Source organism: Lepidochelys olivacea (genome assembly GCF_965140295.1).
Source record: "Lepidochelys olivacea isolate rLepOli2 genome assembly, chromosome: 6".
Taxonomy (NCBI): domain Eukaryota; kingdom Metazoa; phylum Chordata; order Testudines; family Cheloniidae; genus Lepidochelys; species Lepidochelys olivacea.
The window spans coordinates 56,418,778-56,435,704 of NC_140416.1; the positions used below are offsets into that span (position 1 = coordinate 56,418,778).

A 16,927-nucleotide genomic window follows, 5' to 3' on the forward strand; every position below is an offset into this window, starting at 1 on the left:
TTTGCATACTGACTCTCCAGGGAAGAATTTTTCAGGCTCCCAGAGGTTTAGGCCTTTAGCACTGGTTCAGAGCGGATACCAACATCCCACTGAACTCCTGCTTCTCTTCATGAGGTAACTGCGCAAAATGAAATTCCACCCCTACAGGGAGCAGTTCAGCCAATTTCATACTCTCCTTAAATATGAAAAATAAGCTTGAGGAGCTAGAAAAAAGAGAAAATGACACACAGAAACTGCTACATGCAAAGAAGGGCCCCATTTCCACCCCAGCAGACAGCAAGTGTGTCTGCCAGCCCAGACAACACCAGGACACAGATAGAGTCGCCTCTTCCACAAGAGCCTCCTGTAAAGAAACCCAAGGCTGATGAATGAAGGCTGAAGTTTCACAGAACATAGGAATTTCCAGCTCAGACCAGACCACTAGTGTCCATCTAATCCAGTGCCCTGGGCTGGGAGCGGGGGAAAAAAAAAAAAAGTTAGCTAACCCACATAAACTAACTTGGATTTACAACAGCAGCAAAAACATAGCAACTCAACTTTTCACTCAAGTTAGCAGCTTGAGTTCAAGCCTAAAAACTGAGTTACCATATCTCCACTGCTATTTTAACCTGAATTAGCCAACACTCAAGCTAGCTACCTACCCCAGTTAAGAACACCTTTTTTATTTTCCAGTGTGGACCTATTCTGACAGTGGCCAGTAGCAGATGCTTCAGAGGAAAATGTAGGAAACCCCCATGTGTGCCATTATGCAACAGCATCCCCAGAGGGTAAACTTATTCCTAAACTCACTCCCTTCTACCTCTCATCAGCTAATTTTATGCATCAATTTTATGTACTGTATTTGTAATCCTTTCTAATGTTACTGTGGATGTTCTCATTAACGATATATGCCTAATCCTTTTTTGAATCCTCCTGAGCTCTTAGCCTCAGTTGGCACCTTGTGGTGATGCGTTCCACAGGCTAATTCTGCCTACTGCCAGTGACCAACACAAAAAGGCCTTTGAACTCCTGACCACTTCCCTGTACTTATGCCTACTGCACAATCACACTAAAAGTCATCCAAGATTTCAGCAGAGCTAGGTCTACCATAGGCCTGTTGTATCCACTACTTCCCCCTGGTTTTTATGGTCCGGGGGGGAAAGTCATGAAAGACGAACAGGCTGAATCATGTGCCACAGTCCTTGGAATGCTCCAGCCCTGCTGAGTGCTGCATCAGAAATCACCTGGCACCCAGGAAAGCAAGTGCCTCACAGTCCTTACCAGATGGGCTGTTCGCTTGACACTAAGAACAAGAGAGGTTGCTTTTTATATTCTTCACAGAATCTACATTAACGTTTCATAACACTATCTCCAGGCTGGGTTTGAACCTCACAAACAACTCAACATGCTGCTCTCCAGCTGATATCCTCCTCGTATCGAGGAACAGCTGACGATGGCTATCTGCGGGGGGGGGTGGGGGGGGGAGTCATTGCTGAGACATTAGATGGACCAATCTGTGCTCTACAGGTTTTTCCACATATTTGACAGGTGGTTGCTTGGAGAGAGCATAACTGCTGGCTGGGATGCTGTACCCTTTCCTTCCTCCTCTGCCATTTCTCAGCCTCTCGAGCAAGGCAATTCTCTCAAAATGGGCTGAGGCTTGATGTATGATGCAACGCCGGCCAGCTTGTCCCAGTTCGTGGGGTCAACGCCTCCCTTCTGAAGATATACTTTCAGGATGTCCTTGTAGCATTTCTTTCCCCCGCAAGTCCTCTTACCATGACTAAGCTGAGAAAAGAGGACTTGCTTCTGAAGAAGAGTATCAGCCATCTGCACATAATGGCCAGCCCAACAAAACTGATGGTTCATAATCTTAGCATCAACACTGGTGATGTTAGCTGCAGAGAGAACTCTGGCATTGGTGCGATGATCTTTCCATCTGATATGGAGAAGCTTCCTAAGGCAGAACTGGTGGCACCACTAAAGACGGCTTCGGTATGTCACCCATGTCTCGCACCAAAAAAGAATAGTGGGGATGACTACTGCATTGCAGACCAGGATCTTAGTTTCCATCTGCAGCTCTCTGTCAATAAAGTCACAACGCAGCAACGTTCCGAAGGATGCGCTGGCACAATGGATCCTATGTTCGATCTCCACATCAAGATTGTCTGTCTGGGAGAGGTGGCTACCAAAGTAAGGGAAATGCTCAATGTTTTCCAGGAGTTCACCACCGATAGCAATTTGTGGGATAAGGAAGGCAACTTGCACTGGGGCAGGCTGGTGGAGCACCTTAGTCTTCCCAAAGATGAGGGAAAGTCCCAGGCTATGAAAGGCCTGAGAAAAGATCTAGGGTGGATTGCAAGTCAGCCTTGGTGTGCGGAAGGATAGCACAGTCTTCAGCATACTGAAGGTTGGTAATAACAGTCCTGCTGACCTTAGTTTTAGAATAAGGACGCCACAGGTTGAAGAGCTGGCCATCCATTCGATACTCAATCCTAACTCCAGAAGAAAGGTTGTCATGAATAAGAATCAAGATCACGGCAGGGTAGATGGAAAAAAGGGTTGAGGCAATAACACAGCCCTGCTTAACACCAGTACAGATGGTAAACAGGTCCATCTACAACCCATTATAGAGGACAGTGGCAGTCATCTCATCATGAAGTAGCCCGAGAACACGAATGAACTTAAATGGACAACCGAATCTAGATAGCAGCTTCCATAATGCTTCATGATTGATGGAATCAACAGCCTTAGTTAAGTTAATAAATGCCATAAACAATGGCTGGTGTTGTTCTCTACACTTCTCTTGGATCTGTCGTGCAACAAAAATCATGTCAGTGGTGCCCTGAGATGGTATGAAACCACATTGGGATTCCGGAAGGATATCTTCGGCAAGAGGGAGGAGATGGTTCAAAAGGATGTGAGCAAAGATCTTCCCTGCAATGAAGAGGAGGGCAATGCCTTGGTAATTCCCACACATTGCCTTGTCCCCTTTCTGAAAAACGGGTATTCGCATTCTTTAGGTCAGATGGAATTTCCTCATTAACCCAAATTCTAACAAGAAGTTGATGAAGTTTGTGCACGAGTGCTATTCCACCAGTTTTGAAGACCTCCATGGGGATGCCATCTGGGCCTGGTGCCTTGTTGTTTCTAGTCTGAGTGATGGCTCGCCAAACTTCCTCAGAAGATGGGGGTCAGCAAGAGGTTCTATTACTGGTTGCTGGGGAATGGACTCTATGCTGGCAGCTGAGACTTTAGATCCATGGTTTAATAGAGTCTCAAAGTGCTCCTTCCAATGTTGCTTGAGAGCTACCTTGTCCTTAAGAAGGATGGAGCTGTTCTGAGATTGCAGAGGGGTTGTGTTGCTTGAGCTTGGCCCCATAGATGGCTTTCGTTGCTTGAAAAAAAGCTTGCTCATATCATGTTGATCAGTGAAGTTTTGGATCTTCATGGGCTTTGCTTGCCACCACTGATTCTTGATGTCACCCAGCCTCCTTTGAACTACAGCTTTAAGCTGATAACTCTCTTGTTTTTGCTGGTTCGAGGATTTATATTGCCAAGTGCAAAATGCGCTTCTCATCTGCTGAGTCAGTGCTAGAATTTCCTTGCTGTTCTCATCAAACCAATCCTGATGGCAGTGAGTGGAGTATCCAATCAATTCAGCACATGCTTTGTGAATAAATGGTCTTGAACTCCTCCCAATGTGTTTGGATATGGTAGGTCAGAGAGCCTCTGAATGAGGCGTTGATGAAGGGTCTCATGGCTAGCGTGATTTTTGAAGTGCCCTGATGTTAAATCTCTTCCACGTTCCTTTTGGTTGTTTATGGTGTTGTGGTGTAAGCCACGTGTTCATGATTGTTCTGACCAAACAGTGATCTGTCCAGCAGTCATCCATACCTTTCATGACTTGTTTAATATGGATTTCAGTACAATCACGGGCTCTAACGATGATATAGTCAAGAAGATGCTAGTGTCCAGAATGTGGGTGTTTCCAAATGGTCTTATATTTGTCCCTCTGTCTAAAGATGGTGTTTGTGATAAGCAATCATGCTCCACACATTTGCTAAGGAGGAGAATGCCATTAGAGTTGACTTTCCCCACCCCTTCTTTCCCAGTGGTGCCTCCCCAGAGTTTGGGGTGCCAGCTGAGAGCACATCACACAGATCTGCTCCACACACAGAGGCCAGGAACACTGCGCCTGTGTTAATTGCTGACGCTTACCAGCTAAAGGAAATCAGCAGAGTGTGCAGCAGGCCCAAGATAGAGGGCGGAGACTCTTAATCCAGCCTTGAGCAGAAATCAGGATGCTCAGCAGGGGCCACTGCATTTTGCTATTTCTCCAGAAACCAAAATAGAAAATACTCCCTCTAGTGGTATCATTGAATTCGATGTTCAAATGTACTGTCAGAAAATCTGGACTCCCACACAAGCTGTGCAAAAGTGAGAAAGAAATAGAAAGGGACCATCTGCGACCAGCACCAAATACTTTGCAATCCTTAAGTGGCAAGGGCCAATGCCAGGGAACACCATATCTTCTGTGATGTAGTTTGTCTGATCATTTCGGAGATATGAATTAAGCCTACTGCAAAGTCAAAATACCCAAAGTAGGGCAGATGTGGGGCTGGTGTCACTTCAGGAGTAGAGTTAATGTAGGTTGTGGACTTTACTTTGAATTTTCAGACTTTCAAAGATTGGGGATTCTTTTAAGTTTAACCTGAACTCTTAAATTCCTGACTTTTGAGCAATGGTTATGTGGTTTGTGGACTGTTTGTTTGTTTTTTTTTATTCACACTAACTACAGCAAAAGGCTCCTGTAAGAATTTTTACCCTTAGCATCACCTCACAGTTTTGGTCTGGGACAGATTAGTTTAGTAATCTCACACACAGCCCAGTTCTCATAGGTGAAAAGAGACAGAGCCCAGGAAAATGTCTCAAACAAAATGAGTTACACACTCACGTGGCTCAAGAGAAGCTGTCTACACTTCCTACTGGGTTCAGAGCAGTGGACTTTTATCCCATTTTCAATAACCTAGGACAAAAAGAATAACCAGTCCCCCACTCTCCTTAAGTCCAGAAAGTGTGACACAACAAGATGCTGGACCAAGCAAGCAAGTCTCTGTCCCAAAGAGCAGACAGTTCAAAGGCAGAAGGGGACCAATACATGCACAGGTGGAGTATGTTCATCAGAGCAGGAAGACTCCATGGAAAAGAGGACAGCTGGGATAAAACAAGGGAAATCTTTTGGGGAGCAGCCAGTTTGTCAAGGCTGAGGCTGAATTTACTCAGTTCTCCTCCCACCCTGGCCTCAAAGCGGGACCCACATGTACAAAAAAGACAGAAATATTCCCAGTGACTGGGAAAGGGCCAGGCTGCACTCGCAAGTGAATGCAGACATGAAGACCAGTCTTCTGCTTACACTCTGCTTTGGTTAGCAACAATCCCAGGCAGCCTCTGCTGGCAGAAGGTGTGTAGGCAGCTGAGCTGCTCTGGCACACATAGCAGCAAGTGGATCCAAAACAGATGCTGTCATGGAGCCAAAGAGCCGACACCCGAAAGAAACTCTATGAAGCTGGCATGACAGCTGCAAGGGTGCTTATTACTATGATTACTACAGCACTTTGGCTTCTAAACATGATCCAAAGCAGGAAGCAAATATGACATGGACTAATTGGCTCCTGTAATAGCAGGGGTTCAGCTTTGGGAGGGAAGCAATCCCTGCCATAGAGAGATAAGCAGAGAACCCATATGCTGGCAGAGGGTAAGTTCTCCTTGCCCAGGCCATTACTGATAATCCTCAGGGCCATGGGAAGTCCCTGTTCAAAGTCAGATACACCAGTTACTCTGATGCAATAAAACTGAGCAAGTCCTTAGGGAAGCGGTTTCCCTTCAGCGCTCTCTGATCAGTGATGTAACACTGCCAGTGTAGACCTACCCAAAGAGAGAGAGAAAGCGTGTGTGTGTGTGTGTGGAGTTTCTCCCCTATATTTCCAATTTAAGGTGAAGAAATGCTCCAGTGAGTAAAGGCGTTGGAGTAGCCTTTTTTCCATTTCCAGCTATGAAGCAAGTTTGCATGGTTTCTGGGTCAGTCACTCTTCCTTTGTTCCCCAGTTGTTACCCTTCCTCTTTGCTCAGTGGCGGGATCACATTGTCATGCACGTTTGGGCTGCAGAACTTTTAGATGAGGAAAGCCACGTTCATGGGACTATGTGATGAGCTTGCCCCTGCCCTGCAGTGCAAGGACACCAGAAAGAGAGCTGCCCTGTCGTTGGAGAAGTGCATGGCGATTGCACTGTGGAAACTAGCTACTCCAGACTGCTACCGATGAGTCAATAACCAGTTTGGAGTGGGAAAGTCAACCATTGCACTCGTGTTGACAGAAGTGTGCAGGGCCATTAATTGCATCCTGTTCCAAAAGACTGTGACTCTGGGCAACATGTGAGACATTGTGGATGGCTTTGCACAAATGGGCTTCCCTAACTGTGGAGGGGTGATAGATGGAATGCACATTCCAATTCTGGCACCAGACCATCTAGCCACTGAGTACATTAATCTGAAGGGGTATTTCTCTATGGTTCTCCAGGTGCTTGTGGATCACTGTGGGTGTTTTACAGACATTAACGCAGGCTAGTCTGGAAAGGTGCATGACACATGCATCTTTTGGAACATTAGCCAGTTCAGGAAGCTGCAAGTAGGGACTTTCTTCCCCGACCAGAAGATCACCGTAGGGGAAACTACGGGAAAATGGGAGAATGGGAAAATGCCCATTCTGATCCTGGGAGACCCTGCCTCCCACTTAATGCAGTGGCTTATGAAGCCATACACGGGGAACCTTGACAGCAGTAAGGAGCAGTTCAACAACAGGCTGAGCAAGTGCAAAATAACTGTTGAGTGCGCTTTTGGCTGTTTAAAGGCCTGCTGGCACTGCCTATATGGGAGGCTGGACCTGGCCGATGACAATATTCCTATGCTTATAGCCGCGTGCTGTGCACTCCATAATATTTGTGAAGGGAAGGGTGAAAGTTTCACTCAGGGCTGGACCGCTGAGGCTCAGCGCCTGGAGGCTGAATTTGAACAGCCAGAGACCAGGGATATTAGAGGGGCGCAGCGTGGGGCCATAAGGATCAGGGATGCCTTGAGGCAGCAATTTAAAGCTGAAATCCACTAATATTTGTTGCTATGCTCGGGAGTGCAGTGCTTGTAGTGCTAGGAGGTGATTGTGATTGGTGCAGACGATGCACTGTGAAGATTTAAGAAAATTGCCTGTTGCTTTGCAGGGCTCTGTTTGCTTTCAATTAATGGAATAAAGAGTGCTTTCAAACCAAAATAATTCTTATATAAAAAAAAAAAAAAACAACAGGAGGAGGAGACACACACAAAAAAAACACATCAGCACTGTCGGGGATGGAGGAAGGGAGGGTCCCAGGAGGAGGTAGGGTCCTGGGACAGTTAAAGATTTGTGTATGTTCAGGTATCATATGCAACCTTCTCCTTTGGAGTACAGTGCAGAGGATACTGTTCTTCAGCAGGGCTAAACTGCAGAGGGACGGGTGTTGAGTGCAGCGGGTACTGGGAGTCAACTGTGACGGGGCAGGAATGGAATGCAGTGTGTACAGACTGGAGCCAGGAGGTTGACAGTGCGTTGGCAGTGTCTGGGGGGCGCACGGGAAAGAGTTTTGCGACAGCGGCTGCAGGGGAGGGCGGGCGCGGTTTGCAGTGCTAATAGTGCCTGGAGCACGTCCACTTGGCGCTCCATAACGCCTAAGAGCCGCTCTGCGGCTTTGTTCTGGCGCGCCGCATTCTCCTTTCGGTCCCTCTTCTCGCTGTCCCGCCACTCCTTCAATTCTTGTTTTTCGGCCGCAGAGTGCATCATGACATCACGCAGAACGTCCTCTTTAGTTCTTCATGGTCGCTTTCTAATTCTGTGCAGCCGTTCAGCCGATGATAACAAAGAGGGAGGTTGGGCTCCCAAGGTCATATCTGTGAAGCCAAAATGCAACACACAGACCACTGATTCAGTGATTTAAAGCACAGCCACTATTCACATACCTGTCACTAACTGGCTGACCCCAGGCAAGCACACATGAGCCACAAGACCCCCAAAATGGTAAGTAGCCACAGGGGGAGGGTAAATCAGTGTTCCCAGTCCCTGCTGTACATTGGGCACGTGGCTTTTGGGGAGAGCCACCAGTGTAGGGGGAGCCTTATAATCACTACTGTCCCCACATTTTCCACAGGCTGTGTTCATTATCTCGCTGCTGAGGGTGAGCACGGAATCAAGGGAGGGTCTTCTCCATGACTGCAGCTTCCGCCCTGGCCCTTATGCAGCTCGCCTGTGTGCAGCAACGGTTCCCACCCCCCCCAGTGACGGCAGAGTGGCGCAGGAAAGTTACCCTTAATGGGGCATGAAACAAAGCAGCTCTGCTACAGAACCTGCAGCAGTGGATTGCCCAGTATCTCCATGAGAGTTTCCTGGAAATCTCGGAGGCAGATTGCTGCGAAGTGAGGGAGTTAATCAACACCCTGTTCCAATGCTCAGACTAGGCATGTGGTGGTATGAGCATCATAGAGACACAAGCCTGCTTCCTGCAACCCCCTTGTCCCCAATAACTCGCTTCAGCGATTCCCAAAATCAAAGCCACTTACCAGGGGCCTCCTCTCCTGTTTGCGCTTCACCAAGCTCTGACCGCTGTGACTGGCTAGCCTCCTCTGCAGTAGGGAAGAGCTCCTGGCTGCATGTATCTCTGACCTCTGAGTCATTCTCTGAGTGCCCCTCCCCCTCCACATCCTCATCCGAGATCTCCTCCTCCTTGCTCGATCCACTCTCGACTGGCACGCAAGCCACCAAAATAGCCACAGTGGCCTTTACAGTGGAGGTGGGGTCTCCCCCACGTATCATGTCCAGCTCTTTGTAGAATCAGCAGCTTGTGGGCGCAGCACTGGAGCGGTGGTTTGCCTCCCAGACCTTGTGGTAGGCGTTCTGCAGCTCCTTCACTTTGACCCTGCACTTCAGTGTGTCCAAGTCACGGCCTCTTTCAGTCATGCATTGTGAAATCTGTCCATAGGTATCATAATTCCTATGGCTGGAGCACAGCTGGGACTGGACAGCCTCCTCTCCCCAAATGCTGATGAGGTCCAGCAGCTCGGCATTGCTCCAAGTGGGGGATCGCCTGGTGTGTGGAGCAGGCATGGCCACCTGGAAAGATGTGCTGAGACCACTGCACGCATCACCAAGCAAACAGGAAGGGGGCTTTCAAAATTACCAAGGAATTTAAGGGGTGGGGCTCACGGTTGGTCACCTGAGGCAGGGCAGTAGGAGTTCAAACCAATGACCAAAGAGGCGAGAACAGGCATTGTGGGACACCTCCAGGTGGCCAACTGCAGTGCTGTAATCAACCAGGGTGTCTACATTGGCACCACGACACTGTAGCCCCAGCACTAAAAAAAAAACACCCTGACGAAAGGCATAGAGCTTTTACAGTGCTGCAACTGTGCCGTTTCTGTGCACTAAATGGCTTGGCAGTTACACCTCAGGCGTTACATCGCAGAAAGCTGCTTTACTGCACAGAAACTTGCCAGTGTAGACAAGGCCCTAGATTTGGGGTGGGAGTGAGATTTCCCGCCTCGGGGGGAAGATTTGACAGGTGGTTGGTAGCCACCATAGTTAGACGGAGCTTAAAACTTAAGACAAGGCCCACTCTTAAAGGAGGACGTGTTCTCCTCTGTGCATCCCCTTCGGGCTGGCGCATCTCCTTTCATTGCTGCATGTCTTGCGCTCTTGTTCACCTTCCATTTCAAGCCCTCCCCACATGATCTTTAACAACAATTAGCACCTTATCACTTCAAAGTTACAAATGGAACTAATGTAAAATTATTTAATTGCAATTAACTAGCTCAATTACTCCAGCATACACCTCGCTTTATGGTCAGAGATCCCACCTCAAGAGCGGAGACCTTTGGGCCTGGGTCACTGTTTGCCTTTGGGGTTATGAGTTCTAGAGTCCCCACAGTCCCCTCCCTCTCGGGAGTTGGGCATGGCACTCTCAGGAGCTCATCAACATTACTTCACTGATTGGCCAGAGGAGGAGCTAGAGTACCATACCTTGCTGAAGGCTGGTCCCTGTACCTTCTTCTCCGTCTCAGATAGGAGCACACATGTGGCTCCACAGAACTAGATTCATGGGCCAAAACACATCACATGGCTCATTCCAGTCTGACTCCTAGCTCCATGGTTTTCAAGGAATCTCAATGATGTCTTAATTGGGCCTTTAACTTCTGCAAGGGAAGCATGCAATCCTATTCCACTGCCTGGTACTTATGCCTATAAAAGCTACCTGGGAATTCAGGAGTTTTAGACATGGTGAAAATGAGCAGACAGGAAACAGGGCAAGTTCCGAATAGGAGACAATGAGAGAGGGGAGCTGGAAGCAGACAAGTTCCAACAGGAGGAGGCAGTAGCAGCAACTCTAAATGGGACAACATATGGATTTTGAAGAAGCTGGATGAACAGTGGGAAAGTGGAAGGACGGAAAGGGTTAGGCCATGATGGGAGTGCTCTTAAAGGTGCTTTGCAAGGAGCTTGTGAGGATCCAACACCTTCAGAAGTCTCTGGGAAGACTTTAACAGCCAGGCTAGGAAAGGGATTCAGCACTGTTGGCTTCAACAAGGAGCTTTCACCATAATTGCCAGGCAGAATGGGAGATTAATAAAGAAAGCAGTCACCAGCACCCCACATCACAAAGCTGTCCTGTCCCTAACAGGCTGGTAATATCACACAGCATGGTGCATGCTAGACAGCCACTCAGATGACTCAGCAGCCTCAATGGAGCAGAAGTGTTGTGAGTGCCTCACTAAGCCTGGCAACTGGGAATGCTCACATAGTCCTGGGATTGGTGGGTTCTTTTTAAGTCCTTTGTGAGAGTCACCAGCTCCTCAGCTCCAGCATCTAGCTTCTGCTTTTGCCCTCCTTCCTACCCTAGCTGTGAGCTGAAGAATTCTTTCCCTTTATCTACCCTGTTTATTTGTAGGTATTTACAGAGGCAGATCGTTTTCCAACCCCTCCCCTCAAGTTACATTTATATAGGGTAGAAGTATCTCCTTCCAGCTCTTCTCCCATTTTACCAGTTTTGTTACCCTTCTTTGTATGCTCTAGCAGTTTGTCTCTCTTCTTCTAAATTGTGGAGACCAGAACTACACACAATAGTGTGGCAGGAGGGGGTCTAATCACTCCTGTCTCAGACTTGCTGTTTTCCAGAGAGCTCCCCCCCCACACACACACTTTGCAGCTGTGTTATCTCCTGTCCCTGAGTGCAAAGGGTCAGTCACTCAGATTGATTCATGTTGATGGCTTGATATTCCCAGGATTTCTAGCTCACATGGTTGTCTGCAACTGCCATGTTTATTTCTTCTCCCTCCCAATCATAGGGAGTTCAGCCAATCTGATCACAAATCAGTTTTCCACCCCTCCCCAGTTTGTGTGAAGCCTCACTCCTTGTGTGAAGCCCAAGTAGACCCTGTCTCCCTTTTATCTCCATCCTGCCTCAGTAAGCGCACTGGAGGCCACCAAGACCAATTTTCAAAGTCAGCCCAGGGTGCTTGGTTATCAGATATTCCTGCCTCAACTCCCCTATTCTCAACCTGAGACAGACAACTGGTGGGTTCCTGTTTCTCTCCTCCCACCTTTTTCAGGGATCGAGACTTTCCCTGGCTCCCAGTCACCCACCCCCACAGCACGAAGGTTCTTCTCAGAGGTTTTGTGCTTTTTCTCCCTTGGCCCAGTCCTGCAGGTCTGGACAGATTCCATCCCCATTGCTCCACTTCCTCCTTTGTTCTTGGACTCTCCAAATATTGTCTCAGATTATTTCCCTGCTTCCTGCACAGGGTTCTCGGGTTCTCTTCCCACTGGTCACCTTTATATCAGAGACCTGCTCCCTTTATTTTCCTGAGGGTCTATTTTCCCCCGGTGAGTTTCCCATGTTTCTAAATATTCTGTCCAGAGATGCAGGAACCAAGGTTGGGGAGGAAGGGAACTTCCCTACCAGCAGTGCAGGATTCTCCCACATCTACGCAGAGAAGCAAAAGGGGGCAGAGAAACATCAGTGGGATTCTCCAATACTCCATTGCACAAGGGGAATGAAATTTTCTCCTGCACAGATGTCAGAACAGCAGGAATCAAGGAGAGGTTGGGTAGGGACACACAATTCAGTGGAGAAAGATTTCCCCACCTCCACTAGAGACAGAGGGGCCTGGATTCCCTTTGGATACTAGGTCATTTGAAGAAAAGTAATTCTTTCAAGTTGAGCTTTATCCTCCACTGGAATCTGAAATCCCAGGAGGTGAGTAAAGGAAGCAGCTACATTTCCTTGTGGTCTTAGGGAGAGCATTTCTGCATTCTAATTCTTTTCCTTCCTGCTAGGCCCACTGGGAACCCAGCTTTTCATCGGTTCCCATCTGTGCACTCAGCTAAACGGACACTGACATCAGCTGTCAGATGATCTTGCTCACAGGATCCCATAGCAACAGGTGAATGAATGACAGGAGTGTAGCTTAGAAGGGCTGCTTTCCCCTCCCCTCACGGAGCACCCAGGGTGGGTAACATTGCAGCCTGCAAGATGGAGGGAGTGCACACTAGTTCAGAACATACTCACACAGCACGTTTATTTTCTCCACCTATATAGCTCAGTTATTTACTGGGCAGCTGTCCCTTTCACATGAGGAAGAGGACACTCCCGTCCCCTCACACAAACACAGTTCCTCCCACATGACCCCCAACCAGTCCCAAAAGCAAGAATGGCCTTGCCCAATGCCCCAGGTTAATGGATTCTGGCTCTGTGAGACCAGGGAATATGGGAGCCTCGGAGTCCGGAGCCCCCCAGCTACTAGCTCCTGAGCTCTGAAATCTGGGGACCATCAGCTCAAGCACCTTAGTAAACCTCAACTGTTGTGATGGTAAATGGAAAAGCATCTCATATAGTCAGGGCCACTGGGGCTCCTAAAAAGGAGCCAGGTGGTGAAGGAGACACACTGCCCAAGGGCAATTGATTTGAAGGGACGGTGGAGCAGAGAAGTAGGCTCGTTTGGCGTGTCTGTCTGTTCACAAGTTTTACATTTTAGTTCAAAACTATTTTCACCAGCTCAAACAGAATTAAATCAAAGTTAAAAAAAAAAAAAAAAAAAAAAAAGCATGCTGGGGACTAAACATGGGTATAGTTCAGAGCAAGCCTCCTCCTTGACTTCCACTCTGACTACAGCTGCCTCCACTAGTCCCATCCTGCGCTATCTATACACGTAGTCCTGACCAATAGCTCTCTGTTATTCCAGAAATAGGCCTCAGTCAAAAAGGACAGTTAGCAGGTGGGAAACAAACCATAACGAACTCATTGTAAATCAGACACAGAGTTCTCAGGTCCGTAGAGGAAAGTTAAAGCCTTCATATTCAGCCTTCTCTCTCTCTCTCACTCACTCATACACACCCCCTCCTGCCTGCAGATACCTGCTAGTATGCGCGCACGCATATACACACAAATGGAGTTATTTCCTTACTGCAGCCATCTTCATCACTGTGGTCCCCACAGTCATTGTCACCATCACACTGCCACTGAGCTGGGATGCATGTGCACTCGCCGAAGGCACTGACTGCACAAGTAAAGTGATTGCGTCCACAGGAACAGTCAGTGCTGCTTATTACACCTGCACGGGGAGAGAAAGAAAATAACCAGATGATCAGAGAGAGGGAGAAAGGACCCCATTGTTTTAACGTAAGCGCACCAGCTTCCAAACAACGTCACAATTATTCTCCACATACACAATACACATGCACACGTGTGCAAACACATATACAACCCATTGCAAAAAGAAAAACACCTTCTATCCTTGGTCTCAATGATGTGCATAGATTCCCGGAGTGACACTATCTGGAGGTAACACCACAAAGCAAGCAGCCAGAAAGAGGCCTAGGGATCAGCATAGCAGGCAGATATTTGGGCTTCCTTAAATTTAATTGTAATTGCCACTTTGTCACCAGTGCATCTTTGTTATTTACTTGAGTCTAGTTCATCTAAGAGCAGACCTCTATGGATTTAAAACAGTGCACTGTAATTCATCTGCTGACGTTTGCTGTCGCACCTCATTGTGGTGCTCATGGAAACAAGAGAAGAACACGGGACCCATTTAAGAGAAAACGGAACAGAAGTAAACATGGGTGGAATCTTCCACAAGATCTGTAACAGTGAGATGGGTGAGGCTCTGGCATCAACTTCCAAGAGATAAGGTGGAAGCCCTGCAACCTAGGACCAGAGATGGGAAGACAAAAGCCATAGAGAACAGACTATAGGGAATATTCCATGACTAGACCCGAAGGAATGGGTGGACAAGATGGCTTAATAGGCATTTGCATCTTTAATTTCTATGATTTGTGAATTAAGAACTCTTCCAATTTTATCCCAAGTCTTGCGATATTGTGCGGGGTGCTAAACAATCACATGATTTTCTGATTTCTGCCTTCAATCTTATGAAGTTTTATCCTTATCCAAAATGGCCACCAGTCTCACTGATGATAATGGGAAATGAAACCACAGACTGCCCTCAGCAAGTTGGCCATCATGTCCCTTTAATCTTTGCCTGTGAAAGTGACACTGTCCCCAGGAAAGATGGTCACCATCTCCCAGGAGAATGCAGAGGAGGCAGGAATGAAACTATAGTGACAGCAAGGAGGGTGAATCTGTTACATAACAGAGTGTTGCCTACACTTGTAATATTTGATATTTTACTTAAAGCCCTCCTGGCATCTCAATTACATGAGCATCTCAGTTTCTAACCTATTGGGGAGAAACGCGTTGACATGAGACTCAAGTGCATCCTAAGAGCTTACAAACCAGGAGAGAAATATAAATAAAACTTTAAAATAAAAGTCTCATGATCTCTACGGGCCTAGCTCATGATATTGAACATTTGGGTTTGCAATACTGGAAATGGGACAGGAAACTATATGGAGTCAGGGGAATGTGGGGAGCCCGAGCAACAGAGGGTTGTGCTTAGGGAACATAACATGGCAGAAAAGGAGAATGTGAATGGTAGGAAGCTGTGAGGGGAAAGGAAGGGAAGTATAGGAGGGGCAAGAGAGATCAAGTGGGGCAGCCAAGCTAGGGAGGGGTACAGAGTGGCAGTTCCCCACCCCCTCAGCAACAGGAGGGGATAAACAGAGCCCCCTTTGAGCAGTGAACAGGGAGGATTGCATTTGTGTATGGGGGTATATTTAAAGCTCAGTTTTGAACCTAAGATGATGGCGCACAAATTGGGGAAGGGGCTGGTCTTCTCTTCCAGGTGAAAAATCAGAAGGGAGGCAAAAACCAACATGATTATTAATTTTTAAATATCTCAATTTTTAAACTAATCTCATGAATTTTGAGGGTCTGATGCATGATTTTTGAACATATGAGCTGGCAATACTGAACACTTGCAGCAGACGTCCCAGCCCCCCCTCACACATACAGAGCACTCCAGAATGACTTAGTAGGAAGGAAAACAAAGGAGGCCATCAGACCCAGACAGTGCGGAGCTAGGGTTGCCAGGTGGACCTCTAAAAATCCAGTCAGCGGCACCGCAGGGCTTAGGCAGGCTCCCTGCCTGCCCTGGCTCCGCGCTACTCCTGGAAGCGGCCGGCATGTCCAGTCCCTAGGCACAGTGGTGGCCACAGGGGCTCCACGCACTGCTCCCGCCCCAAGCGCCAGCTCCGTAGCTCCCATTGGCAGAGAGGCGCAGCGCATGGAGCCACCTGGCCACCCCTGTGCCTAGGAGCCAGAGGGAGCTACCGGTTGCTTCTGGGAGCCACCTAAGGTGGGTGCCACCCAGAGCCTGCACCTCTCACCCCCTGCCCCAGCCCTCCTGCACCCCAACCCCACATCCCCGGCCTCACTCCAAAGCCCGCACCCCCAGCTGGAGCCCTCACCCCCTCCTGCACCCCAACCCCCTGCCCCAGCCCAGTGAAAGTGAGTGAGGGTGGGGAAGCATGAGTGACAGAGGGAGGGGAGATGGAGTGAGCGGGGGTGGGGCAAATGTGCTCAGTTTTGTTTGATTAAAAAGTTGCCAGCCCTACGCTGAGCTGATCAGCAACACCAGCAATGGGGGTTCCATGCTATCTAAAGTCAAACACCTACTAGTCCTCTACAGAATCCTTAAAGGAAAAAAAGAGGGTTGATAAGATCTGAACTTTTAGTGTATCTGTTTTAAATTAAAGACTCCTAGACCTTCTTTAATAGACCATAAGGAGAGTTGTGGGGAGGAGAGAAGACATACAAGCTTTTCCTCCCTCCCCTGCTTCCTTTGCACATCATTTTTAAAAGGCTTCATGGAAACATGTTCTGAGAAGGAATTTTAAAGAATAGAGAAATAGTCAACATTTGGTGCAAAAAGGAAAGAAAAAAATGCTTCAAGAGTAAAGCGCTGGGACAAAGATGAGAGAGTGGGAAAAGGAGACCAAGGGAATGATGAGGTGGGAATTGATAGCAGAGCAAAGGGGTGGGGGAAGAACACAGAAATGTAGGCATTAGCCGAGTATTACAGAGCCCTGAAAATGAGGCCAAGCTAAGAAACTTGAGCATGATTCAGAAGGTGGGGAAAGCCAGGGACGGTGTTCAAACAGGAAAGCAAGATGTCATCCATGGAACTTGCCTGACTATTGGAAGATAATCATTTGGGGTAAATAATCAGCTTGCCAATTCAAAATTAAGTTTACAAGAACAAGCACCCCCTTCAAAGCTCTTCACCAACCCACACTGTGATAGAAAAACACTCAAACTGGAAACTTATGAAAATTCAGGGCAAACCGTCTTCTGCTGGCAGCCTACCACTACTTAGAAAGGCAGAAACCTATTGCATTTTGTCTCTGTGCTCTCAAGTTGACCTTACCTAACCCCTTTCTATGGTCAACTTCACAGAGCACCAATTATTCTAC

At 47.8% G+C, this 16,927-nt stretch overlaps 1 protein-coding gene across 3 annotated transcripts in view; it reads right to left on the reverse strand.

The window, feature by feature from the left end:
- LRP4 (LDL receptor related protein 4) overlaps nt 1-16,927 on the reverse strand; it is a 104,906-nt gene that overhangs the window by 42,864 nt on the left and 45,115 nt on the right. For 2 of the 3 annotated variants that reach the window (XM_084630488.1, XM_084630487.1), the window contains exon 2: nt 13,519-13,665. The exons of the other annotated variant lie outside the window; for it this stretch is intronic. In XM_084630488.1, coding sequence (XP_084486614.1) covers nt 13,519-13,665 — 147 coding nt within the window. The remainder of the gene's footprint in view (nt 1-13,518; nt 13,666-16,927) is intronic. 3 annotated transcript variants of the gene reach the window in all.